This window comes from Bos indicus, chromosome 19 (assembly GCF_029378745.1).
Source record: "Bos indicus isolate NIAB-ARS_2022 breed Sahiwal x Tharparkar chromosome 19, NIAB-ARS_B.indTharparkar_mat_pri_1.0, whole genome shotgun sequence".
NCBI classification, from domain to species: Eukaryota; Metazoa; Chordata; class Mammalia; order Artiodactyla; family Bovidae; genus Bos; species Bos indicus.
In genome coordinates, this window is record NC_091778.1 from 52421568 (window position 1) to 52446227 (window position 24660).

The 24660-nt window shown below is 54.6% G+C and overlaps 4 protein-coding genes across 6 annotated transcripts; 2 read left to right on the forward strand and 2 right to left on the reverse strand.

The window, feature by feature from the left end:
- Positions 1-4158: 4158 nt before the first annotated feature.
- On the reverse strand, positions 4159-9815 carry CCDC137 (coiled-coil domain containing 137). Its single transcript, XM_070773904.1, has 6 exons — positions 9623-9815; positions 9109-9242; positions 7450-7672; positions 5944-6026; positions 5744-5823; positions 4159-5496 (listed from the first exon to the last, which is right to left on the reverse strand). The coding sequence occupies exons 1-6, from the start codon at positions 9811-9813 to the stop codon at positions 5275-5277; spliced, it is 933 nt and encodes a 310-aa protein (XP_070630005.1). The 5' UTR covers positions 9814-9815; the 3' UTR covers positions 4159-5274.
- A 13-nt stretch (positions 9816-9828) lies between these two features.
- OXLD1 (oxidoreductase like domain containing 1) lies at positions 9829-11373 on the forward strand. Of its 2 annotated transcripts, none has more exons than XM_019981096.2 (2): positions 9829-9959; positions 10811-11373. In XM_019981096.2, the coding sequence occupies exons 1-2, from the start codon at positions 9945-9947 to the stop codon at positions 11210-11212; spliced, it is 417 nt and encodes a 138-aa protein (XP_019836655.1). In that variant the 5' UTR covers positions 9829-9944; the 3' UTR covers positions 11213-11373. The 2 variants fall into 2 exon arrangements, with proteins under 2 accessions (XP_019836655.1, XP_019836654.2); XM_019981095.2 differs by having other exon boundaries at positions 9874-10004.
- PDE6G (phosphodiesterase 6G) lies at positions 9847-16239 on the forward strand. 2 transcript variants are annotated; one of them, XM_070773909.1, is made up of 4 exons: positions 9847-9959; positions 14471-14714; positions 15170-15210; positions 15649-16239. In XM_070773909.1, exons 2-4 carry the CDS (start codon positions 14569-14571, stop codon positions 15723-15725), a joined length of 264 nt encoding a protein of 87 aa, XP_070630010.1. In that variant the 5' UTR covers positions 9847-9959; positions 14471-14568; the 3' UTR covers positions 15726-16239. The 2 variants fall into 2 exon arrangements, with proteins under 2 accessions (XP_070630010.1, XP_019836257.1); XM_019980698.2 differs by having other exon boundaries at positions 9903-10008; positions 14475-14714.
- Positions 16240-16293: 54 nt separating this feature from the next.
- TSPAN10 (tetraspanin 10) lies at positions 16294-20744 on the reverse strand. The gene is made up of 4 exons (XM_019980494.2): positions 20634-20744; positions 19777-20369; positions 17579-17886; positions 16294-16427 (listed from the first exon to the last, which is right to left on the reverse strand). The coding sequence occupies exons 1-4, from the start codon at positions 20742-20744 to the stop codon at positions 16294-16296; spliced, it is 1146 nt and encodes a 381-aa protein (XP_019836053.2).
- Between the last annotated feature and the right edge of the window lie 3916 nt (positions 20745-24660).

Genomic DNA, 24660 nt, shown 5'->3' on the forward strand with positions numbered 1-24660 from the left:
TTCAATCTTTCCCAGCATCAGGGTCTTTTTCAGCCACCCTTACTGGTTTCCATTTAGCATGTCCCGAACGGCAGTTATATGCCTTCTGTTTTTATAAGATGAGGTGCAAGACTGAACAACTGCCCTCAGAAGCCAATTGCAAGCCCAGGTTGCTACCTCTGCTCTTGACTGACAGCTAGGCTATAAATCGGATTCCCAAGACCGCCCTCCTCAGGTTCAACTAATATGCTAGAGTGGCTCACAGAACTCAGAGACAGTTTACTTACCAGATCACTGGTTATAAAAGAACATGACTCAGCCAGATGAAAAAGAGCCCTAGAACAAGGTATGGGGAAAGGGCAGAGTTCCCATGCGCCCTCCAGTGAACACTCCCCACGTTGCCATGTTTACCAACCTGAAAGTTCGCTAAATTCTGCCCTTTGTGTTTTATAATTGATTGAATCATTAATTCAACTTCCAGGCCCTCTCCCCTCCCTGGAGTTTGGGCAGTTGGAGGTAATGGACACTGAGAAGTTCTAACCCTCTAATCACGTTGGTTCTCTTGGTAGCCAGCCCCGATGTTTAGGTGGGGTCCAAAACCCAACTCATTCACCTAACAAGAGACATCTTTGTTGCTCTAATCAGAAAATTCCAAGGGTTTTAGGAGCTCTGTGCCAGAAATGAGGATGAAGACTAAATGTGTATTATACATAAATCACACCATCACAAGTCGATTCCAAATTGTTTTTCAGAAGAATGCTGGTCTCCCTATCCTTCAACTCTGTTCATTAACAGGCCAAACCAGGACTTTCTTGGTTAAGAGAACTAGAATAGAATGGGAAACTGTCCTCTGAAGACATAGTTAACTTGGCAAACCGATTAGCCTGCACCCTAGATGAGTCTACTAAGAAAGAAAAACATTAAAATCCTTAATATTTCAGTTCAACAGCTAAGAGTCCCCTAAGCAAAGTCCTCCCAGCCTTCATCATTATTTTAAGAAGCCAGGACATTGAAAGAAAGACTTCGAGAAACCAAAGCGCTCTGGACATCTTCAGTCACCCAATCCATCTTTCTAGTGTCCTCCCACTTCTCAGTGATGGGACTCCAGGAAATCAGTTTTTCCAAGTCTCCCTCTTAATTGGTTCAGAGAAACAACTCTCCAGACTGGGAATGAATTTTCTATACTGGAGCTACATTCTCAGTGCTCAACCCCAGTACTACTGAACAGTCCCTGCCTCAGAGCTCGATTCCCAATTGTGGAGGTCTCCAATAAACCTCAGCAAATCAAGAAAAAAAGATACTGAACCCACAACACTTAGTGCTCTTCCAACAGGAGTGAACAGATCGTGCCCTTACACCAGACTGGTGGTGATAAAGTGAGGGGCAGGTGGACACGCTGTTTACAGTGCTGGGCCTTAAGAAGCTGAACACCAGTGTGCAGGCTTCAGTGTTGCTTTCCCGAGTAATGAATTCTCAGCAGACACTGCCAGGCACTTATGCAGCATTATGTGGGAAGATATTGGATCCAGGGTTGGTGTCACATTCTGAAAATGCAATCCAGAAAAAGTGTCCACGGGGCTCCCTCCCAGACGCTCCAAATTGCCTGACAGACCATTTGAGGTTTGGCAAGTGGGTTTCACAGAGCTGCCCACCATCTCATGGGTATAATTCTTGGTATTGGCAGGGCTTCCCTGGTGACTCAGTGGTAAAGGACCCTGCCTATGCTGGAGACGCAGGTTCCATCCCTTGGTGGGGAAGATCCTCTGGAGAAGGAAATGGCAACCCATTCTAGTATTCTTGCCCAGGAAATCCCACGGACAGAGGAGCCTGGTGCGCTATAGCCCATGAGGTTGCAAAGAGTTGGACATGACTTAATGACCAAACAGCAACAATGATTTGCATGTTTTTTCATTGGACTGAAGCTTTTCCACCCAGCCAGGCCACTGCCTCCTCGGTGGCTCAGATACCATTGGAAAGGAACACTTTTTGAACTTCATAGCGACGGAGGAACCCACTTTATTGGTCAAGTGCTGTCTATACAAGTCTGTGTCATTTGGCCAGTTCTCATCAAAACCTCCTTAGGTCAGAGTACGTGCCAATGGGCACATAACCAGAAATTGTGCGGCCCAACAACCAGCACTTGATTCATCCACTAAAGTAACTTTAGACAGCCACAGAGACTTTGATCTCGTACTTAATGAATAAGGAGGCATTTGTCCAATAGCAACTACAACTACTACTACTTGGATAAACACCTTTGGAGAAGTAGAAACTCAATTACACAAGATGAGGGAACAAGCACGAATTTCACCTGACTCTCCTTGGCCCTTTGATTTTTCAGCTACCTTCAGGTCTAGGGTCATGGTTTAGAACCATCATACAAGCTAGTTGTCATATATTACTTTTGCATTCTGCTTTGCATAGTTTTGGGGTTTTGTTTCTGTTTTTTTTTTTTTTTTTTTTCCCCATGCTGCATAGCTTGCATGATCTTAGTTCCCCAACCAGGGATTGAACTTGGGCTCTTGGCAGGGAAAGTGCAAAGTACTAACCACTGAACCACCAGGAATTCCCTATTTTAAAACTTCGTACATGTTTCTGGTCAACCCCCTGCAGAAATGCACACTAAATACAATGATGTTGACTCAGTGCCTTGAGATGACTACTGATGCTTGTACTTTCTTTACAAGATATGATTTTAACAGGGAAAGTGGCTGAGAGTTTCTCCTTCTACTTTCCTTGTTACTCAAACGTGGCCTCACTCAGTGTCAATCACTATGCACTTTCTCTCTGATGTGGGACACGATGTCCAGGCAAGGTCCTGGCATTGAGGGACAAAATACAATTCCACTAAAACTGATCAGTGATGCTCTCAAGCAAAGACCGGATCAAAAGGGAGGAGGAAATGTGGAAATGAGCAAAGGAAAGCTCAATCAGAATGGAGTCGGGAAGCTCTGAAGGGAACGCTCTCTCATGCATGCATCCCTCAGCACCACAGCTCACAGGCCCAGCAGAAAGATTTCCTCTGATTCAGAAACAAGCTACTCACTGCAGCCAATGGAAAACCAGATCCCTCCTAATTTCCTCCTCACTTCAGTTCAGTCGCTCAGTCGTGTCTGACTCTCTGCGACCCCACAGACTTCAGCACGTCAGGCTTCCCTGTCCATCACCAACTTGCCGAGCTTCCTCAAACTCATGTCCATCGAGTCGGTGAGGCCATCCAACCATCTCCTCCCCTATCGTCCCCTTCTCCTGCCTTCAATCTTTCCCAGCATCAGTGTCTTTTCCAAATGAATCAGTTCTTCAAATCAGGTGGCCAAAGTATTGGAGCTTCAGCTTCAGCATCAGTCCTTCCAATGAACAGTCAGGACTGATTTCCTCTATGATTGACTGGTTTGACCTCCTTGCAGTCCAAGGGACTCAAGAGTCTTCTCCGACACTTCAGTTCAAAAGCATCAATTCCTCCTAAAACCTAGTAAAAGCTCACCTTCCCTTTGTCTTCTCCATCTTGCCACACAGTTTGCTTGTTCTGAATTGAAATTCTGATTCCAATAAACTCATTTTCGCCAAAGATCTTATTTCATGCCAAGAGTCAACACCCTTAACGCAGGCTGGATGTCCTGATGGCTGATCCTACCTGGGTTCTATCTCTAAAGGTGACCTGAATCTGGGTCCATTCCTGAGGGGTGATGCCCAGCTTGGGGGCCCATCTCAGAGGGATGACCCCAGCCTGGTCACCATCACTGATGGGTTAGGTTGGGCCTGGTGACATCTCTGATGGTAAAGCCAGCTGAGGCGACTTGACCAGTTTTTAGAGGCACTCCAACAAGGGTCTAAGGAAATATAATTTCCACATTTCATGTGACCAAGGGCAAACTTCCTTCACCATGACCTGTTTCCTCATTCCCACGTTCAATCCATACTTACAGTGCGTCCAGGAAACACCGGTGTTTCTTAGCGGCTCCACCTCATCCCTTGCTCTCACTGCCCTGCCTGTCTCAGAACCCAATTGTAAGAAGGATGCCAGCACTGAACGAGAGATGCGCTGCCCGCCCCAACTGCCATGTGATGGGGGGTGAGTCCTGGCTACTGCAGCCAGCCAGCACCTGGCCGCCCCATGCAAGGGCTGGGGCCACCCACCATGCAGAAACACACCCCAGAGAGTGACACCCTGATTCCAGGTACAGCTTCCAGAACTTCAATCTTTTAATTCAAAAATAAACTTCACTGCATAAAATACAAACTTGGGGAAGAGCAAAACAGACCCCATACCACTCTACACTCATTCTCTCGGGCCGCCCTGGCAAGCGCTGAGGCCTAGCACTGGCTGAGGTGCCCAGGCCACCTTTGCTGGCTAGAGGAGCCTGAGCTGTAGAGAGCAAGGCAGCCCAGCAGCTGTCAACCTCCAACAGGGCGATAAGCGCCCTGACCCTGTCCCTCCATGTTCGACTGCTAGCAGCCTGTAAGCCACATCCCCATGCTCTCATTTATATCCCACACCTGAGCAGGAGGATTAAACCCAGGTCCTCTCTCCTTTGGCGCCCGTGGGAGGTTCAAACCTTGCCAGGCCCTGCCCTTAGCAGGAACTCACATGGCTGCTCTGATCGCGAGAGCCCTGAGCTGGGCCCCTGTCCTTGCTGTCTAGCCACTCCTGACCTGCTGGAGAGCCCTGCCGTGTCCTCCCCAGAGACCCTGATGATATAAGGACTCAGCCTCCCCATCCACGGTGTGGGTGGCTTAGTCTTCGCACCCCAACATAAGCTGGGGTGGCTCCGCCTGCCCTGTGGGGACCATGATGACAGTGGTCTAGGTGGCCTAGATGCTGAACCCCCGCCCCTGCCCCACACCAGCCTGCTGTCTGGCTTTGGCTCCAGCCATGTGGCTCTGTCGAATCCGGTAGAGCCTCGCTTATCGAGTCAGCAGTATCTACAACTCACTGGCATTTAGGGACAGGATTACGGGATTGGCCCTCCCTAAAGTGGCTGGGTTGTGTCTCAGCCTGGACCTGTGTGTTCAGAACAAAGCTGCATGTGACGCTAGGCTTAAGGGAACGACGCTGACTGCATCTCACCCAGATGGTGGCTCCATCTATGGGGGCTCAGGAGACAGACGATGCTCTGTGCGAGACATGGGTCCAGTGGATGGTCACTCCTGAAAGAGCAGTTTCTAGGGAGAAAAAAACACAGGAGCCCACTCCCCCACCTGAGTCCCAGGATATGTCCTAGGAAAGGACGCTCAACTGTAGGCCATCTGCTTGTCCAGCTCCAGCCGAGGTGCAGCAGCTCTGGTCCCTCGTCATCACAGCTGCATCTCTGGCTTCTTCCCGGGAGGGAGGTGGGGTGGCTGTGGCGACTGAGTCTCCTGCCGCTGCTGCTGCAGTCTCTTTAGCGCCCTGTAGGCGTTCACGGCCCGCTCCCTCTCCTCCGCCACGATCCTCTGTCTGGCCAGCGAGGTGGTCAAAGGCTGGGACACACTGCCGGGGCTTAAAAGCTTCTTCAGCATCAGTGATTTCTTGCCAGGCTGAAGAACAGAGAGAGGGAGGCTGAGGCACAGGTTCAGGAAGGAGGGGAGGTTAAGGAAGGATCTCAGTTCAGTCGCTCAGTTGTGTCCAACTCTTTGCAACCCCATGAATCGCAGCACGCCAGGAAGGGTCTAGGTCAGTTCAAAAGTCCAAAAGTCAGTCCGTGAGAACATGGTGCTCTCCTGTATGCCCTGGACCCAGCAGCATCAAGGAGCAAAAAGGGCAACTCCCCGAACTCCTGCTTACCTGGTCCCTACTCACACTCATCCTGGGCTTGGCGGTCAGCTCTGGGGGCTGCAGCACGACCTCACCGAACTTCACCGTGTCTGCAGGGGCAGAGGAGCACAGCTGAAGCCTGGTGCCCACACAAGCCCTGCAGCCCTGGCACCCAGAGCCACTGTTAGCCCACCCACTGACCCCGGAACAACTGCTTCCGGAAAAGCTACCTTGGAGCAGCTCCTGCTCTAGCCTCTCTGCTGCCTTCTCCTCCCTCCTCTGCCGGGCCTTGTCCAGTCGCCGCTTCTGGAACCTGGGAAGAGAGCACAGTGCTGCTCTTACTCCTAAACCCTCGGTTGACTGGACTCGGGAAGAGGCAGAGGTCACCCCTGCTCACGGGGGATGCTCCACGGCAGACCCCAGGGGGCTGCCTCCAAACCCCACGACCTACAGAGAGCGCTCCTGAACCCAGCAGACCCTCCCAAAGCTCTAGGTCAAGGGTCCTCAGCATCAGTAGCCCTGGAGCCATGTGACAATGTCTAGAGATGTCCTGGGCTGTTACAATGTGTGTGTGTGTGTGGGGTGCTCTTGGCACCTCATGGGTGGAGGCCAGGTATGCCACTCACTGTCCTACGGGGCATGGAACAGCCCCCACCCCAGAGAATCACCTGCCCCAAGTGTCAACTGTGCTGCTGGGTCTCAAGGGCCCTGCACAGTAGCATGTGTGACGTGGCTCCTTACTGTTACTGGAATCAGCGTCCAATGAGTGCTGGAGATCACTGTGGCTTTTACTGGTACCTGGGACAGGTTTTGTGTGATGTTATTTTCATTGGCTAATATGAGGAGTACGTGTACTATAAGTGGACATGGAGAAACTCCACAAAGCTGAAAACAATCAAACTTTTACAGCTTTAGGGAAATTTTTTTCTTTCTTTTTAAATTAAGTCCACGCCACATGGCATGCAGGATCTCAGTTCCCCCAAGCAGGGATGGAACTCATGCCCCTCGCAGTGGCAGCACTGGGCTACCCAGGCAGTCCCTGCTTTCAGAGAAATTTCTGATGAAGGCCTGGCTTGGTTCACGACGAAAGTTTCAGTAGAGGCAGAAACACATCTCAAAAAGCATTTGTTTGCTAAAACCACTGCCCCAGCCCCCACCCACAGGCTCAAGAAGGTAGCATATAGCTTGTGTCCTAGACCTCTAGGGCTGAGAGTAGGGATGGGCAGCTGGTGGTGGGCTTCCTCCTGGTGCCAGAATCTTCACCAGGAAGCTGAGTCTGAGAGGTCACAGAACTTGTCCAAATGACACAGCTACAGGCTCTCAAATCTTTTTGGGGCTGGAAAGGTCAATCCTGGAAACTAACTTCTGTGGGGCAGGAACAGTCCCCCTGGTGGCTTGCAAGCACTCCTGGGAAGGAGTCTCACCTTTTTTCTACTTCCCTACAATGACTGGGCTGGAGGGGACAGCTCGCCCTCGCTTGGCTCCTGGATCCCTTGATGCTTTCCACAGAGAGGCACAGACAAACTCTGAACGCTAGGCTTTCAGAGTTCTGCGGGTTCAGAGCCTCCTAGGTCAAAAGGCTGAGGTGCAGAGAAAAACAGAGACTGACACCAGGTCCTGCTGGCTCTGAATCATGGGGTAGGGAGGGTGCCCCTTGGCAACAAGATGCTGTCAATGTAGAAGACACTCGAGGAACCCCACAGCCTTGCCTCCCAGCCCCTCCAGCTCCCACTCACGCTTTCTTCCGCTCTGACTTCTCCTTCTTGGGAGCCGCCTGCACCTCGGGCTGCCGGTTGGCCTGGTTCTTGCTGAGGAACAGCACATGCTGCGCCTCCTGTTCCATACGCCGGACATAGGCCCTGTCGGACTCCCACTTCCTCTGCTTGAACTTGGGTATGGCAATGTCTGGTTCCACTCCCTTTGCTTCCTTCTCCAATGTCTTACTGAAGGCCGCCTGGGCTGAGGACAAAGGGAGGCCTCAGAGGGGAGAGTGATGAAGGCAGCGGGGGTGGACTGGGTGGTGCTGGGCTGGTCACCATGTCCATCTCCCCTCCCCAGGCTGCAGAAAGGGAAGAGCAGACTCACATGGGAACTAAACAATCTCTAAGATGCCAGCTGGGGGCACCCTTGGGTGGCATCCCCACAGCTCACTGGCACACATCAAAGATGTCCTCTGCAGCTCAGCTGAAAAAAGTGACGAGACCTTAAGTGTCCGTCACTAGGTGACCAGCTGAATGAATCCCCTTATGTTCATCCAAACGTGTCACTGCACAACTGCTGAGGAGAGCTTCGTGGAGCTATGGGAAAGGGCATGGAAAGATCTACAAAATCCACTGGAAGGGAAAACCCAGGACACCAAACAATATACAGAATGAAAGTATAGCTTTTACTAATATGTGAAATGTGAAATACGTATGACTAACATGTGAATAACTAAAATAGGCCTAACATTTCCCCTGGGAAGGCAAAAAGAAGATGAATAGTGGTTTCTTTTAGGGGGAGGGAACAGGATTCAAAGACACCTCACCTCATACCTTTCAGAACTGATTTCACCATATACATAAGTTTATGTTTTTTAAAATAATTTAACCCCCCAAAAGTGCTGACTCTATAGGGCATGGTTCAGAATGTGCCATCATCCATCTGGGTCAGTGACCTCCTCTACCCCTCTGCTTCCTCAATTCTTTACTTCACTATTGATTTGGCAGCCATCTAACCCCCAATAAAAAGACTAAGGTTTACAAAGAAATGACAAAACAGCATTGCTGCAAAGTCAGTGTCATGTTTAGGAACACATACACCTATACGTGTACACGAAACACAAACACTCTGGACCCAATTCCCCCAGCATTCAGGGAGAGGCTGACAGGTGGGCACCCCACCTGGCCTTGGGGAAAGGGGTGGGGCGGGGGTGTATGGAAATGAACTTCCCAGAGGGTCTGATCAATTCCCTCCATAACCTCTGGAAACCATCCACTTCTCTCCACCATGACTTCTGCACTCTGGTCCAAGGAACCATCATCATAGTAAGGCTGGCCTGCAGTGTCCTCTCACCCCCTCAATCCTTACACAGCAACCTTTTTCTTCAAGTAAATCTGAACTGACTGTCCCCTCTGATGTATCTCCACTACTCTTGGGGGGCAGTGGTGGAAATCAACACTTCCATCTTAGCCCATGAGGCCCCAGGGACTCCTTTTGGAGCCTCACCTGAAACCACCTTGTCACCTGCTGCCACCCACCGCTCTGGCCCTGGTGACACCAGCCTTCAGTCAGCCTTCCACATGCTCCTGCACCGTCTGAACTGCCCAAGCCTGGCAGATTTCTTTTTACTTGTGAAATTAAGTGGATTCAAACACACAAGGCTTTTTGGCCACCCAGCATAGGCCTGCAGTTACCCTCTTTCTTCCTCTTCTTGTTACTGACAGGATTTTTCATCTCTTGCCGGCTCCTCATAATCTCTCGCAGCCTGAAAGGAATTTCCTGTTCATCCTGGTTCTTGGGCTTGCAATTCACTTTCTTCTTTTCTTTGCTGTGAAGGAGAACACGGGGGTGAGACAGGTCTCAAGTGGAGCATAAACAGAATCAGAGAAACCGAAGCTCAGCCTGGAGAAAGAAACTTCGCAGGCTAACCTGGCCGCTTTCGGGCGTGCCGGTCAAGGGAGCACGACCTCGTCCTAGCCCGCCCGGAGACTGTCCCTGGACCGGTTTCCCTGCGTGGGAGGACCTGACTTCGTCCAGGATGACAAGACGGCGCCCGGAAGGTGACATGGGCCACACCGGAGACTCCGTCACGCCTCTGCCGACCCAGCTGATCCTCCGGGACGCCCACCGCCCGGACCCGGCAGCGAGCTGTGCCCGGCATGCGGAGGGGCGCCGAGGTGTCTTCAGGGCGGTGAGATCCGTACCCACCTGCGCGGTCCCGGCCGTGGCGCCGCGCGCTGCTTCCCCAACTCTTGCTGCCTCCGGCCCTGCTGTCGCCCTGGTCTCCCAAACCCCGCCGTTCCCGCCGGGGCCACCGCCGCCGCTCCGCGCCGGAGTCCAGCCATCTCTGCAAGCACGGGGTTCAAAGAACAGCCATTTCCGCACTCCCGCGCGGTCATGCCCTACGCCCCCCACTTCCGCTTCCTGCTCCCATCGGCGCTGTACAGTTCCCTGACGGGTCGGGATTGGCCAGGACGGCCGCCTTTCACGGCCGCCTGCAGCGCGTGCGCAGTGAGCCAGGCCGCGGGCAATGCTGCTGAGAAGGGTAACTGGGGGAGGCCGGGCGGTGGTTGCCGCTACCCTCGGCGGGGCAAGTACAAGCGGGGACGGAGACGGGGACGGGATGTGTTCGGGAGGCTGGGCCCCATGGGGGCGGAGGAGCCCCGCTTTTCCGGCCGCTGATCAGACCTCGGGGTAGTGCCGGCGGGTTCTGCTCTCGTTCCCCCCGTCCAGTACCTGTTGAACAGCTGCTGTGTGCAAGGCCTTTGGGGAAACCTCAGTGAATAGGAGCTGATGCTCCTCGCTGGAGAAGTTAGAGAAATAAAGTTTGGGCCCGTGTTCAGTGCCCTGGAGACAGAGCAAGGGGCCTGGGTGGGGGCTCCAGGTGGGGAGAAGGCTGCGCCCTGGACCTTGGGAATGACTTGGGCTTCTCCTGTGACAGAAGGAAGAGGGATGAAGGGGTGATGCGATTAGTCAGGATGGTCACGGGAGGGAAATGTGGGAGTACTGGTTGGAGAGGGAGAGGTGGCTGTTTGGCCTGGAGCTCACAAGCCTCCACCCCCGCCACAGTCCTGACCACCAGGCAAAGGCATCTTAGCTGGAGGTACAGTCTCTCCACTCACCATCTGCTGGAGTGCCTGCCTAGTGCCAGGCCTTGAACCCAGCCTCTCTCATGAACTTATGGGTCATCCTCATCCCAAGCGTCAGGTCCCTTTTACAAATGGGAAACTGAGTCTAAAGAAGAAGTAACTTGTCTAAGGTCATGCAGGAATTAAGGAAGCTGAGAAAGACATGGAGTCCCCTGCCAGTGACAGGAAGCCAAAGTTTGCCCAGAGCAGGAGGCAGGCTGGGCCTTACCAGCTTCCTAAAGACTCATGTGCTTATCTGCATCCTTAGGGGCCACTGTCCAGCTGGGACTGGTGCCAAAAGCTTCCTGGAGGCGGCAGCCTTCTTCGCAGGATCCAAGTCCGTGAAGCCCACAGAGAGTTTGGAAAGAACCATGTGGAAGTGGGGTCCCAAGCAGGTGCAGCGGGCACCGGGCAGCCCAAGTCCTCCCTGCAGGGTGGGGGCCCTTCAGGACCCCTGTACCCACCACCACCTGAGCTCCAGCCACCCACCAACTGCTGCATGAGCGGCTGCCCCAACTGTGTGTGGGTGGAATACGCAGATGCGCTGCTGCAGCACTATCAGGACGGCGGGGAGCGGGCCCTGGCTGCCCTGGAGGAGCATGTGACTGATGAGAACCTCAAGGCCTTCCTCCGGATGGAGATCCAGCTCCGCATTAGGAGTGGAGGCTGAGCCACCTGGCCAGACACCCTCACCCCGACATACTCCTCCTCAGGATCCCGCACCGCCACCTTTATCCACGGCCCGTTCGTGTGGCTGGTGTCGGCAGGAGTAGGAAGAGCTGTTTATTGACTTTGCCTGAGAATAAATATGTTCTCTGTGGTGGTTAGACAGCAGGCTTTTGTGTCATCATCTGTAGGCTTATGTCATATTATCATATGTCCACAGGGCACCTACAGCCTTCACCAATCTGTGAAGGTGAAAATAAACCTGTTTCCTTGACTATTCAAGTGACAATGACCCCAGGGGCCCCCTTCCATGTCCCAGCATCCCAGAAGTCTCACTCACAGGTCAGCTCTGGTCACTGTCAGTGGTGCGGCAGAGGGAGGACCATCTGGTCCTGTGAGGTGGCCATTAGCAAAGCACTGGTGGGCACAGATGCCCACAGATGGCCTGGGAAGCATCCCATCCATCCAACTGCAGACTTCCAAGCTCTGATACCAGTGGCCTGGACGGACAGGGTTAAACGAATTTATGCCTATTTTATCTCCTCATTTAAAAGAAAAGCTAGGGTTGTGATCCGACTTCATCCAACTTCACGAAGGAGTTGAGCTGATAAAACAGGCCTTCCCAGGTAGAGGCCTTCAATGTAAAGCCAGCATTTTCCATGAAGGCAGATCTGTGGACAGAAGAATGAAACGACACAGCCCTAAGACATGCTGCCGTGCTAATGATGCCTGAGGATACACTCAGTCGTGCCAGCTGTCTTGGCCAGCTAATGATGTCATCCAGAATCAGCTTTGGTTTTTTCAGAGAAACATGATAGGAGCAATACAGGTTTGTTACACTTTATGTCAGAGAGCATCTACTTCAGTCATGTCCTACAGATTTGAAAACGGCCCAGGAAGAGATTTCCTGGGAGAGAAAAGCACAACAGACCTTAGTGGGCCTGAGGCCCCTGAAGGGGTCTACAACATAGAGGTAGTTAATCTCAGAGATGTAGGAAGAAGTTACTGTATGTTTCTCAATAAAACGTATTTATGAAAAAAAAAAAGAAAGATTTTCTATGTGTATATGAACCTGGGGTTGGTCTTTGTGAAGTCCCAGGAGGAGGAAGCTAGGGGAAGGTGAGAGATGTAGAAAATGTACCATGTGGTGGGAATAGCAGGTACAAAGGCCCTTGGGTGGAAGGAGTTCCTTAGAACACACAGCAAGAGGAGGGATAAGAGGCGAGCCCACCAAAGTGAATCAGGACCAGGCTACCTGGCTTTGGGGGCCAGAAAGGGGTTCCTCGGCAGTCAGGACTGAAAGCGGAGAGAGGCCTGAGATGGCAGCCAGTGCCGTGTCATCTTTGCTTCAAAAATGAGCAGCTTCAGGGACTTCCTGGCGGCCCAGGGGTTAAGACTCCGTACTTCCAATGCAGGGGGCCTGGGTTCAACCCCGGATCTGGGAACTAGATCCCACATGCCACAACTAAGAGTTCCCATGCTGCAACTACAGATCTCGCATGCCACAACTAGGACCCAGCGTAGCAAATAAATATTTTTTTAAAAACAAGCAGCTTCAGGAGAGGCTGGTTGTTCATGATCATACATCCCTTGCCTGTCCTGACCCTGTCCCCAGCTTGTCCTTACCTTGACCGCACCTGAGCCCCTTCCCCCATCTCGGGGAATCCTCGGTAGTGCTACCCAGCCCCACAATCTCATTAGTGAGGTGTCAGGCACAGTCCTAATCAGCTTACCCAGCTGCAGGATAAATGCCCAGCGGGCACCCTGCTGAGGGAGGCCTGCCACTCACACCCACGGTCCCCTGAGACCTGCTGCCCCAGAACCTGGTGAGTAGCAACCTTCCCAGGTTGCCTTTCCTGGTGGCCACTTACCCAAGGGTGTTAGTGGGTATCTGCCTAGAGAGTGGGGAGCTGGTGGGCTTTTCACCACCGTCCTGAGGTCTGGGTCTCTGGGAGGCCAGCCACTGCCCTGTTCAGAGAGGATGCCCAGCCTATCACGTCCTCTGCTCCCCGTGTCAGATGGTGGTGCAGGCTGTCCCCCAGGCTAGCACTGGTCTCGGAACCTCAGGCCACACACCCTCAACCAACCTAAATGGGCACAAGCCACAGGCCAGGCTGGAGCCAGGGCAGCTCAGGCAGTGGTTTCCATGGGATAGCATCTGATAGTTGGAGCTCCATCAGGTCTCAGAACTGCCCACACCAGGCCCATGGCCTGGGACTGACGAAAGGGTCTGGCTGGGCCTACAGCGCCTGGGCCGTGAGGAGCGGATGTTGTGGGGTTTGAGCCGTCAGGGCCACCAGACCTGCTGCTGTCCACCTTGGCCCCAGTGTAGATCCAGCCCCTGATCCCCGGTTCCTCTCAGGCTGATGCTGGTGCCAGCACAGAGGCCAAAACTTAGGGAGGGGAGGTCCACAGCGGGGCCCATCCAACCCTAGGTGCCCTGGTACTCATGGCCAGGCCTTCCTCACTGGTCTTGATAGAACCAGCTGTCCTTGCCTCCCAACTAGTCTCAGCCCTTAAACTCTAGCAGGCGGCAGGCAGTGGCCACAGACAGAAGTCAGGCATTGCAGCCCACAAGTGGGGGACAAGAAAAGGGGCCACAAGAGGTGGTGCCTGGGGCATCCAGTGCCAGGGTAGCTACGGCTCCTGGCTGTGTCATGTACTTAGCCCCAGAACCTTCTGGGCTCACAGTGTTTCCTGAGAGATTAGAGTCTCCCTCTGGTGCTAATAGGCTTAAAGGAAGGTGAGCTTCCCCTGGCCAAGGTCACCAGGGCTTAGGGCATCCAGGGGGAAGCTCTGGGGGAGAGGAGGAAGGGAGGCCACTCCATGCAGTGGGTTTAAGGACACCAGCAGGTGCTGCTGGCACCTAGCAAGTGGTGGCGGGTGGAGGGGTTGTGTTTACCAGCAGAGGGAAGATGCTGCTAGAACCAAGGCTACACAGCTACACAGTTGGGGGTTTCAATGTGACACAGGCCCCTCCCCTGCCCTCCCATTTCTCAGGCTACTTTTAGGCACCATTGGGTGCCCAACATGCCCCCATAAATGAGGCTGAGTGTTCCACCCCAGAGATTGGGATGGGGAATGCAGAAGGAGGAAGCCATCAGGAGGGTGCCCCTGGGGACCACCCAGCACTCTCACCCCGTTCCTGGTCCTCATTTGGGCCCCAGGTGCAGTTGGCAGAGGCTCCCCAGGGCAGGGGACTGCCGTCCAAGTCCTACTGGGGACCAGTGGGTCTCATATTGCAGGATTTCCTCTACTCCAGGGAGTTGAGACCTGCGAGGAGGGTCGGAAGCAGGAGGGCCCAGAGCGTGAGGGAGTCCAGAAGCTGAAGGTCGCTGCGGGATCTCTGCCAACCTGGCCATGAACCTGGAGCCACCCAAGGCCGAGATCCGGTCGGCCACCAGGGTGATGGGGGGACCCGTCACTCCCAGGAAAGGGCCCCCGAAATTTAAGCAGCGGCAAACCAGGCAGTTCAAGAGCAAGCCCCCCAAGAAAGGTGTCCAAGGGTAAGCAGAGCTGTGGGAGGGGTGGCTCTGAGAGGGGGGTGGAGGGCCCACCAGCTGTACAGGAGGGAGGGGGGCTGCACTGCGGGTGGGGGGCTGGGTGGGGCCTCAGCCACCCTTTTCTGGTGGAAGGCGATCCCATCCTCTTAAGTGGGTGGGGCAGTTCTCGGGGGCCTGAGCCGGCCTGTCTCAGGGTCCCCATTCCCTGGGGACGGGTAGGGGGGTCCTTTTTAGCTGTTATTGCTGAAAGGTCTGGAAAGCACACCCACCCACACTGTCACCCAGACACTCAACCAGCACCCCACTTACTGATGTGCATCTCCACACACGCAGCCCTATCTGTACACACCTAGGACACACTCAGACACACCACGTTCCCAGGAACCTGCACTCAAGTCCACACACGCCCCCCTCCCTCCTCTTCCTGGCCACCGGCCCTGACTGCTCTGTCCTTGCAGGTTTGGTGATGACATCCCTGGAATGGAAGGCCTGGGAACAGGTATGACAACCACAAGTGTCCACCTAGGTCCCCCCGCTCGCCCAGCCCCCCACCCCAGGCAGAGGGCACCTCCCCCTAGCTGTGATTCATTCCCTTTCCCGACTGCAAGCTTCAGACACCACCTGAGTGGGGTCGTTCCTACTCAGTGGGTGCTTGGAGGGGCTGGGAGGAACAAAGCTCTTGCTGTCCCCACCCCAACCCCCCCTCACCAGCAGCAAGGCCCACCTTGCACCCCACCTCCTCCAGGCCTGCTGTACCCACTCTCTTCCTGGGCAAGGCACCCGTTCAATACCCCCCAGAGGTAGTGTGTCCTGAGAGGAGGGCTCTACGCTCAAGGACCTTGTACTCTCACCACTGGGGTGTGGACAACAGGGCCCGGAGGGCGTGGCGGCACTGGGGGCCATGGGACCCTCAACCTGCTGCCCCCTTGTCCTGCAGACATCACCGTCATCTGCCCGTGGGAGGCCTTCAACCACCTGGAGCTGCACGAGCTGGCCCAGTACGGCATCATCTAGCCCTGGACCCCCGCCCTCAGCCCCTCTACTCCGCTGCCCACCCTGACCCCCTGCTCAAGATTCCTGTGAGGAGAGCTGTGCCCCGGGAGGTCCAGAGTGTCTGGATTGTGTCTGGAGACCCTCACAGGGCGGCAGCCTGGAGCCTCCTGAATGCTAGTTACCAGGAGCCCACCAGTTCCCTTCAGGACACCCTCTCGGGGCAGCCAGGCTCTGCTTAACTTCCAGAAACACTGGTCCACAGACCCTCTCCTCCCCAGGCTGGAAAGCTAGGGCAGGCCTCCCAGTGGTGTCTGCCACACCCCGCCTCCTGGCCTGACTGTCTGGGGGTGAGAACGGGCTCCCCTCACTAGCCTTTCCCAGTTGAAGCCGTTGGGCCAGCAGGTGGATGCCAGGAGTCCTGCAGGCGTCAGACAATGAGAACCCCCTGGACCAGTCACACCAGTAGGAAGCTTGTCCTTTCCAACGTGGCCCATGCTCGCTGTCCTGTTTCAAATAAAGTTAGCCGTGCTCCCCACCACTTGTCTGGGGTGTGCTGTCAGTGGGGACAGGGCCCGAGGATAGGGTCTGTTCAGTAAGAGTGGATGGCACAGGCGCAGGTGGCAGGGATGGGGGGGGCCTCGACCAGGCTGAGGGGAGGAAACACGTTGGGTGCTGAGAAGGCTCCTGAAGGCTGGATCGGGGCAAGGCGGGCAGCCTCATGTACTGCAGGGACGGGAGCTTGGGTCAAGGGGAGAGAAGGCCTGTTTGCTCCCCACAGGTGAGGAGACAGGTGCAGGGAAACTGGGCTCCCCTGCCCACCCTTAGTGTCCACTAAAGCCAGACAGATGCCCACCAGCAACTCTGCAACTCCACTCCTGACCCCACAGCGGGGCACGTTGTCATATATACACATAGACCTGCACAAAACTGTCCCTACTAGCAGTCACCTTCTGGAAACTGCCCAGGTGCATGTCCACACGGATGTGGGGCTCTGTTCATACAGCAGTGACTGGACAGTGACTCTCAAGAAGGGGGCCCCATGATCCTGTCTATGTGAAGGTCAGAAAAAGCCATGCGAACTGAAGGTAACAAGGGTCCAACGGGGGTGACCTTGGGTAGGGGACAAAGAACTCTGCTGGAGCTGGAGCTAGACCTGGGAGTGGTAGGGGGTGCACAGGTGTGTAGGCGAGTAAGAAGCCTCACGCTGCCCACTTAAGGTTGGTGCAATTTACTGTATGAGTGATACATCGCAATAAAACTTACACTGTGCCAAAAAAAAAAGACTCTGGAGGGAGAGGCCTGAGCCTCAATGGACAGGAAAGGGGGAGATGGCCCCAGAGGAGTGCAGGTGCCAGGCTACGGTGAAGACATGGGGCTTCGAAGGCTGGGCTTGGAGATGGGACTTGGAGGCAGTTGGGAGCGGAGGTCAGAGGTGAAAATTGGAAGTGAGAGTCAAGGTGAAATTCAGAGCTGGGGGCTTGGCAGCAGGATTTCATCCAGTTCTCGCCCCCCGCTCTCCCTGCCGGCCAGGTGGCTTTGCCTGGCACCCTTCGTGGGAGGCAGATGCTGGCCAGGCCATCGTCAAGGTCAGCTTACACTTGGAACAGCAGCGTTTGCAAGCAAGCAGGCAGTGTGAGGGAAAGGGAACCCTAGGAAGCTGGAAGTCAGTAGGTGGAGGTGGCCTGAGGGTTCAAGCCGTGTGTCCCTAAGCACCCAGGCAGGTTACTCTGACATATGCCCTGGGAGGGGAGGGGAGGCCTGCGGCCCCAGACCGCATCTTTTTGGGGTCTTTTGTCCCCCCAGCTGGTCAGACCAGGACCAGTTTAGCAGAGGGTGGGACACTGGGTCTGGGGTTCCTCCGGACAGGCCCCCACTCCCTTCTGCCCCCTTGTGGACAGTCAGGGCCCTCACCAGCTGGATGGCCAGCAGGAGCTCCACCCCCTGGACCAGCACCACCACGATGGCATAGCAGCCCACAGTCCGGATGTTACTGCGCAGCCACTGGAGGAGCGGGGGGCCACAGCCCTCCAGATGCACCACCCTCTGGGCCGCGTCCTCGTCCAGGCCCAGGGCCCCGAAGCCGCACTGGTCATTGACAGAGGCTCCGCCTTCCCAGGGGTCAACGCAGCAGGAGGCAGGAAGGCTGCAGGCCTGGACCCCAGGGGAGCTGCAGTTAAAGTACCTGGAAGGGCATACAGTGTCAGTCTGGAGGGCAGGTCCCCTGGTCTGGGACCCCAGTGTGAACTGTCTCTTTGCGGTTGCTTAGTCGCTAAAGCTGTGCTCGACTCTTTTGCAATCCCATGGACTGTAGTCCTCCAGGCTCCTCTGTCCATGGGATTCTCCAGGCAAGAATACTGGAGTGGGTAGCCATTTCTTTCTCCAGGGGATCTTCCCTACCCAGGGACTGAACTCGTGTCTCCTGCACTGGCAGGCAGATTCTTTACCACTGAGCTTCCCAGAATGTCTCCTACCCACCTCCAAACTTCCATGGCCACACACATGCATAGGCACGCAGGCATGCACGCGTGTATGCATGCAAGTACAGAGGCATGAGTGCACACACACACACACACACACACAGCATGAATCCACACTGGCATGCATGTATAGAGGCACACACATGCACACCTGCGCATGCGCGCGTGCACACACACACAATATCCAGTTCTCTATAACTCATCCCACACCAGGCAGGCCTCCGCACAAGCTTCTTGGCTAGAAGGCACACACCACACACGACAGTTGGAGGGAGGCCAGCGTTTGATGGGGGCTGGAAGGAAGACGGCCTCGCCCCACAGATGCTGCTGAGTTGGTCTGAGCAGCAGGGTTGGAGCCGGAGAAGGTGGGCTGAGGACTGGCAGAGGCTTCTGTAGGGATCAGTGGGTTGTGGTGGGGGTGTGAGGGGCCACACTGGACAGCAACAAGGGACAGGAGGCTTGGGAGGAGCTCACAGGGCCTGGGGGGAGTGTCGCGCTTATCACCTGCTTCAGGCAGCCCTCAGGTGCCCCGGCTTTGATTAGGCATCTAGTCAAAGCGTCCAGGGCCCTGTGAGCTGCAGGCTCATCCCTCACTGCCCCCCGCCCCATACAGGCACAGTCTCATCTCCTCGAAGAGTGGGCTTCACTAAGGCCGGGGCTTGGAAACCGGTAGGCTGGGTGAACATAACAACATCAGAAAGGGCTGCCACCAACCCAAAGTCACACATGGCCACCCAGTGAGAACAAGCCTTGCGAGTGCTTGTAGGGTGCCTGGTAATCGGAAGGAAGGGCTCAGCATGTCTCAGGGAGTCTCGGGTACAAGTGGCTGGTTTTCAAGAGTCTCCATGTGACTCTAAACACACACACACATGTACACATACATACACACATGGTAGAGGGAGAACCGTGGGGTCATAGTCTAGAGGGATGTCCTGGATTAACCTAAAGTGAAAGTGAAAATTGCTCAGTCATGTCCAACTCTTTGCGACCCCATGGACTACACAGTCCATGGAAATCTCCAGGCCAGAACACTGAAGTAGCCTTTGTCTTCTCCAAGGGATCTTCCCAGCCCAGGGATTGAACCCAGGTCTTCCACATTGCAGGCGGATTCTTTACCAGCTGAGCCACAAGGGAAGCTGGTGGTGGTTTAGTCACTAAGTCGTGTTCGACTCTTGTGATCCCATGGACTGTAGCTTGCCAGGCTCCTCTATCCATGGGATTCTCCAGGCAAGAATACTGGAGTGGGTTGCCATTTCCTTCTCTAAGGGAAGCTAGATTAACCTAAAAGATATTTTCAATTGACACTGAGATGTCTTGTATGATGTCCTTACTGGAAAAAAACAAAACAACAATCTCCAAAAATGATTTTCTACGTCTGCCAGCTGAGTTTCTCTGTTAACATCCCTGCGTGATCACGTGGCCCTGGCTGGGCCCGAGCGTGTACATGTGCAAATGTGCCTGCATGAGCGTGTGCACACATGTGAGTATATGGGTGAGGAGCCTGTACAGGTGAGTGTGTGTACAAGTGAGTATGGGCATATGAGTGCGGCCCACCCCCTCTCCAGCCCTCCTCCCTCATGGGCTCCAGGACTCACAGGTTCCGCTGCCAGTCCTGGTAGGAGGCCGCCCCACAGCACTGCAGCCCCAGCTGGACTTGGTCGATAAGGAAGCACAGGTCTGGGTCGTCTTGGTAGTGGGTGATGGCCAGGCGCAGGACGTGCTCCAGGCCATCCTGTAACTGACCCCAGAGGGCCACCACCAGGGCCCCCACCACGGCCTCCAGCACCAGGAAGGCAAGGACACCCCCGGAGAAGCAGCGCAGCAGAAAGGTGTTCTCGCAGAGGGCACCCAGGCAGCCCGCCAGGCTCACCACGCTGACCGCCAGCCCGCCCAGCACCAGTCCCAGCATGGGGTCTGCGGGCAGGGGGGACCCCCAACTACTCCCCAGAGACCCCTTGACAGCCAGGCCCCAGAGCCCAATGGCCAGGGCCAGCAGGCTGAGCAGGGAGAAGAGGAAGTTGGACAAGAAGAGTAGGCACTTGAGGCAGCTGCTTTCTGAGGGGAGCAAGCAGGCCAGGAACCCCCCAAAGCCTGCCCTCCAGGCCGGGTCCTCCCAGGGAGCTAGTCCTGGGCGACTGGAAGTGAGGGGGCTGCTCCCGGCGAGGGGTGATTCCTGACCTCCAGCCTCCTGCAGAGGAAGAAGGAACAGGGAGGTCTCACTGGTGCGACCCCCTTCACTCAGACCCTGTGACACTCAGCTGGGAGCAGGGTTAGACCCTTCAGGGGGAGGAAGCTGGACAGCGGAGGTGGAAGGGGGCGTTCAGAGACCCTAGAAGCCCAGGGACATGGGTGTGGCCAGGAGACCAGGGCTCTGTGGGATGCAGGGCCTCCCAAAGACTCCACCTTGCCCTCCAGGAGGACACTAAGCCAAGTTTGGGGGCCCTGACCTTACCCAGGTAAAGAATAACGGGGTGCTGAAGGTTGGGGGTCCCATCCTCCTCCCAGTTCCCCAACAGATGCCTGAATCACTGATCATGAGGTTGGGAGAAGCTGCCAGTTTCATCGATGGAACTTCATCCCTTGACGGACAGTCTCCACCTCAGTTTTGCCTGTTCCCCAACCCCTCCACTGGCAGGCAGGTGTGGGAGGGCTTCTGCCCCCTCTCTGTAGGGGAAGGGGCAGCAGGCCCTTGAAGTCTGGTTGTGGGAAGAATGAGGAAGCTAAGACCCCAGGCCTGGGCAGAGTCCCCAGTTTCCCAGGAAGAAATGAGCCCTTTACTCCCCACCTGTCTGATCGCATCAGAGCAGAGGAAAGAAGGGTTATTGATCAGCATCCCCCAGACCTCACGTCAGTAAGAGCAAAAGGACAAGCTGCCGATGACGTTGGCCTTCAGCCCCTTCTGCACCGAGCCAGAGCCCACCCTCCCATCACCCAGATCCACAGGGAGACCTGCCAGATCTCCTGTCTAGGGGCCATTCGGGGCTGAGTGGATGGCAGCCTTAGACAGGGGGCAACAGGGAGATGAGAAGGCCGATGGGGGCTGGGTCACAGGTGGGTGGGGGCAGGGGAAATGTGGGGGTGGCCCGATGGGTGATGGTCCCTGGGTGTGTGCTATCCTTGGGGTGTGGATGCACCCCACACCATGTTAAACACAAGGGCAACGCTGGGTCACCTTTCAGGGTCGGAACAGGGTGCTGGGGGTGGTTAAGGCACCTGATTAGTAAAGCCCCACCCCAATCTTAGCAGCAGGGCATCCTGCCTCCCCAGTACACATTGGGGCTCTGGGTGGGTTCGGAGAGAGAACACCCCCAACCCTGGCAGTCATTGCTTACCTGGGACAGCAGGGGGCTCCTTTCCCCCTCCTCCATCCTTCCCCAGGACAGGTGTACTGAACCCTGCTGGCTTCTCTGGCTGGGACACCAGGCCTAGTGTTGCCTGTGGCCTTGGCTGCTCTGTGAGCTGTGAGCCCCACTGGGATGCCGTGGTCACGACCAGATCATGTGAGGAGTCATATTTTAGGGCTTAACACAGCCTCTGCTTGTTGAGATGCAGAGAATTCTTCTTCCTGAGCCCAGATTCTTGGCCTTGCTCTGTGCAGGCATGACGTGGGAGCTGTCAGGGGGCTGGCCTCGTGGTCATCGCCAGAGGGTCCCGGTGTGGACAGCCTGGCAGATTCAGTGCTGCCCCTCAGCTCAGCTGGAGGATCAGATCCTGGGCCCCAGTAATAGCCTGGGAGACCAGCCCACAGCTAAATGCCAGTTTATCCTCTGACTTATTCACTGAAAGAAAGAAATTATATATATATATATATATATATATATATATATATATATAATGAATATGAGTTTGAGAAAACTCCAGGAGATAGTGAAGGACAGGGAAGCCTGGTGTGCTGCAATTCATGGGGTTGCAAAGGGTCGGACACAACTTAGCGACTGACCAACATAATTATATACATACATATGTAAATGCTGCTGCTGCTGCTGCTAAGTCGCTTCAGTCGTGTCTGACTCTGTGCGACCCCACAGACGGCAGCCCACGAGGCTACCCCGTCCCTGGGATTCTCCAGGCAAGAACACTGGAGTGGGTTGCCATCTCCTTCTCCAATGCATGAAAGTGACAAGTGAAAGTGAAGTCGCTCAGTCATGTCCGACTCTTTGCGACCCCATGGACTGCAGCCCACCAGGCTCCTCCGTCCATGGGCCTTCCCAGGCAAGAGGACTGGAGTGAGGTGCCATTGCCTTCTCCACATATATAAATATATACATATAATTACGTGTGTTGTGTGTGTGCCTAGTTGCTTCAGTTGTATCTGACTCTTTGTGGCCCCATGGACTGTAGCCCGGCAGGCTCCTTTGTTCATGGAATTCTCCAGACAAGACTACTGGAATGCAGAGCCTTTCCCTTCTCCAGGAGATCCTCCCGACCCAGGGATTAAAGCCCAGTCTCCTGCATCCCAGGCAGATTTTTTACCGTTTGAGTCACCAGGGAAGCCCATAAGTATACAAATGTATGTATGTATATTTGAAGTGCCTTTTTATTTTCACATGTCACTGGGTAAATTACATCCTTCTTGGTTTTAAGGAACCCGGGATCCCTCACCCTCTGAGTTTCTCAGCAGCAGAACTTTGTCAAGGTCACTATTGGGCCCTAGAGCTTGAAAGGACCCTGACCATGCAGCAGAGAACAGACAGAGGTGTGCTCCAGGCTCCCTGAGCCTGCATCATCTGCCTTCTCGCCCTGCCTGCCTTGCTTGGATGCAGTGGGAAGACTGGCTCAGAGCAGGACCCTACCCTCACCAACTCTGCAAGACCCTGGGCATGAACCTCCACACCTCCTGAGTCCAGCTTATGGACTGCATGAGACTATGATGTGTGTGGATGCTGCTATTGGCTGCTAGAGCCCTGAGACCGTGGAAAACAGAGGCTGCCAGGAGCCCCTCTGCAAACACGTTTGCATGGCAGGAGAAAGGGTGGTCTCTGGGGGGTTTGTGTGCCCTGTCCTGTCTCCATCGTCCTCCCCACTCCTTTTCTCAGCTTCTTCTGTTTGATGTTTTAGCCCATCTCTTTTCCTTCCTCACTTACCACTTCACAATCCAGACACATGGGCTGCTTGCTGGGCCCTGATCAGCCTGGCACTGATGGTCCCTGACCTATGCCATCCCCTGAAATCTCTTCCTGGTGTCCAATTCCAGACTAGTATGGCCCAGGGAGCACTTTTTATTTTTTATTTGCTTTATCTTGTCCATTTATATATATATACACACACACACTTTATTTATACTTGGTTGCTCTGGCTGTTTGCTGCTGTGTGGGCTTTACTCTAGTTGCAGCAAGCAAGGGCTACTCTCTAGTTGTGGTATGCAGGCTTCTCTTTGCAGTGGCTTCTCTCGTTGCACGGGCTTCCCTGGTGGCTCGGTTGGTAAAGAATCCACCTGCAATGCAGGAGACCCCGGTTCGATTCCTGGATCAGGAAGATCTCCTGGAGAAGGGATAGGCTACCCACTCCAGTATCCTGGTTTGGAGAATACCCACTCTAGTATTCTTGGGCTTCCCTGGTGGCTCAGCTGGTAAAGAATTCACCTGCAATGCAGGAGAACTGGGTTCGATCCCTGGGTTGGGAAGATCCCCTGGAGAAGGGAAAGGCTACCCACTCCAGTATCCTGGTTTGGAGAATTCCATGGATTGTATAGTCCATGGAGTCACAAAGAGTCGGGCAGGACTGAGCGACTTTCACTTTCTCTTGTTGCACAGGAGCACGGGGTCTAGGACACATGGGCTTCAGAAGCTGTGGCTCCCAGGCTCTAGAGCACAGAAGTTGTGGCACGTGGGCTCAGTAGTTGTGGCTCTCAGGCTCCAGAGCACAGGCTCAATAGTTGTGGCACACGGGCTTAGTTGCTCCTCGGCATAGGGGATCTTCCCAGGCCAGAGATCAAACCCATGTCTCCTGCATTGGCAGGCGGATTCTTTACCACTGAGCCACCAGGGAAGCTCCCATCTGTGTTTTTGCTTCAGGTTCCTCACTAGCTGCTCCCATAATGACTACTCCTTGGAGCCCAGCCTAAACTCAGGCAGAGGGCCAGCTGAGTGTTAAGCCACTGAATTTTGGGAGGGTTCATTACGTAGCAGTATTGTGAGCACAAATGACTGACACAGAGTTTATTCTCTGTCAGGGACTGGTCTGCAGTGCAGAGCCCTGCAGTATAGAGTGATGAAAGTTGACGATCCCCCATCATTAGGCGCTTACATTCAAGTACAGGGGAAGTCAGACAGTATGTGGAGAAACAAGCAAATATGTGCTGTTTTATATGGTCACAAGTGTCATGAAGCAAGGAAAGGAAATAGTGGTGATGTCTTGTATGAGGTGATCAGGAAGGCCTCACTGTAAGGCTCTGGTTCCTAGGTATACACCCAAAAGTATTGAAAACAGGGACTCAAACAAATACATAGATATACAGGATCATAGCAGCCAAAAGATGG

Bases quoted from the DNA above. Each gene is read 5' to 3' on its own strand.
- TSPAN10 (XM_019980494.2), bottom strand. From the start codon at position 20,744: ATGAAACTGGCAGCTTCTCCCAACCTCATGATCAGTGATTCAGGCATC. The intron at 17,887-19,776 runs GTGAGTCCTGGA...ATGCCCTTCCAG, and splicing joins CAGGACTGGCAGCGGAACCT to GTACTTTAACTGCAGCTCCC. The intron at 16,428-17,578 runs GTGGGGGCCTGT...CCGTCCCTGCAG, and splicing joins CCACAAGGGGGCAGAAGGGA to TACATGAGGCTGCCCGCCTT.
- PDE6G (XM_070773909.1), top strand. From the start codon at position 14,569: ATGAACCTGGAGCCACCCAAGGCCGAGATCCGGTCGGCCACCAGGGTG. The intron at 14,715-15,169 runs GTAAGCAGAGCT...CTGTCCTTGCAG, and splicing joins CCCAAGAAAGGTGTCCAAGG to GTTTGGTGATGACATCCCTG. The intron at 15,211-15,648 runs GTATGACAACCA...CTTGTCCTGCAG, and splicing joins AATGGAAGGCCTGGGAACAG to ACATCACCGTCATCTGCCCG.
- CCDC137 (XM_070773904.1), bottom strand. From the start codon at position 9,813: ATGACCGCGCGGGAGTGCGGAAATGGCTGTTCTTTGAACCCCGTGCTT. The intron at 9,243-9,622 runs GTGGGTACGGAT...TCTCCTTCACAG, and splicing joins CCACGGCCGGGACCGCGCAG to CAAAGAAAAGAAGAAAGTGA. The intron at 5,497-5,743 runs GTAAGCAGGAGT...TCTGTTCTTCAG, and splicing joins TGAGTGTGAGTAGGGACCAG to CCTGGCAAGAAATCACTGAT.
- OXLD1 (XM_019981095.2), top strand. From the start codon at position 9,945: ATGCTGCTGAGAAGGGTAACTGGGGGAGGCCGGGCGGTGGTTGCCGCT. The intron at 10,005-10,810 runs GCAAGTACAAGC...CTGCATCCTTAG, and splicing joins TTGCCGCTACCCTCGGCGGG to GGGCCACTGTCCAGCTGGGA.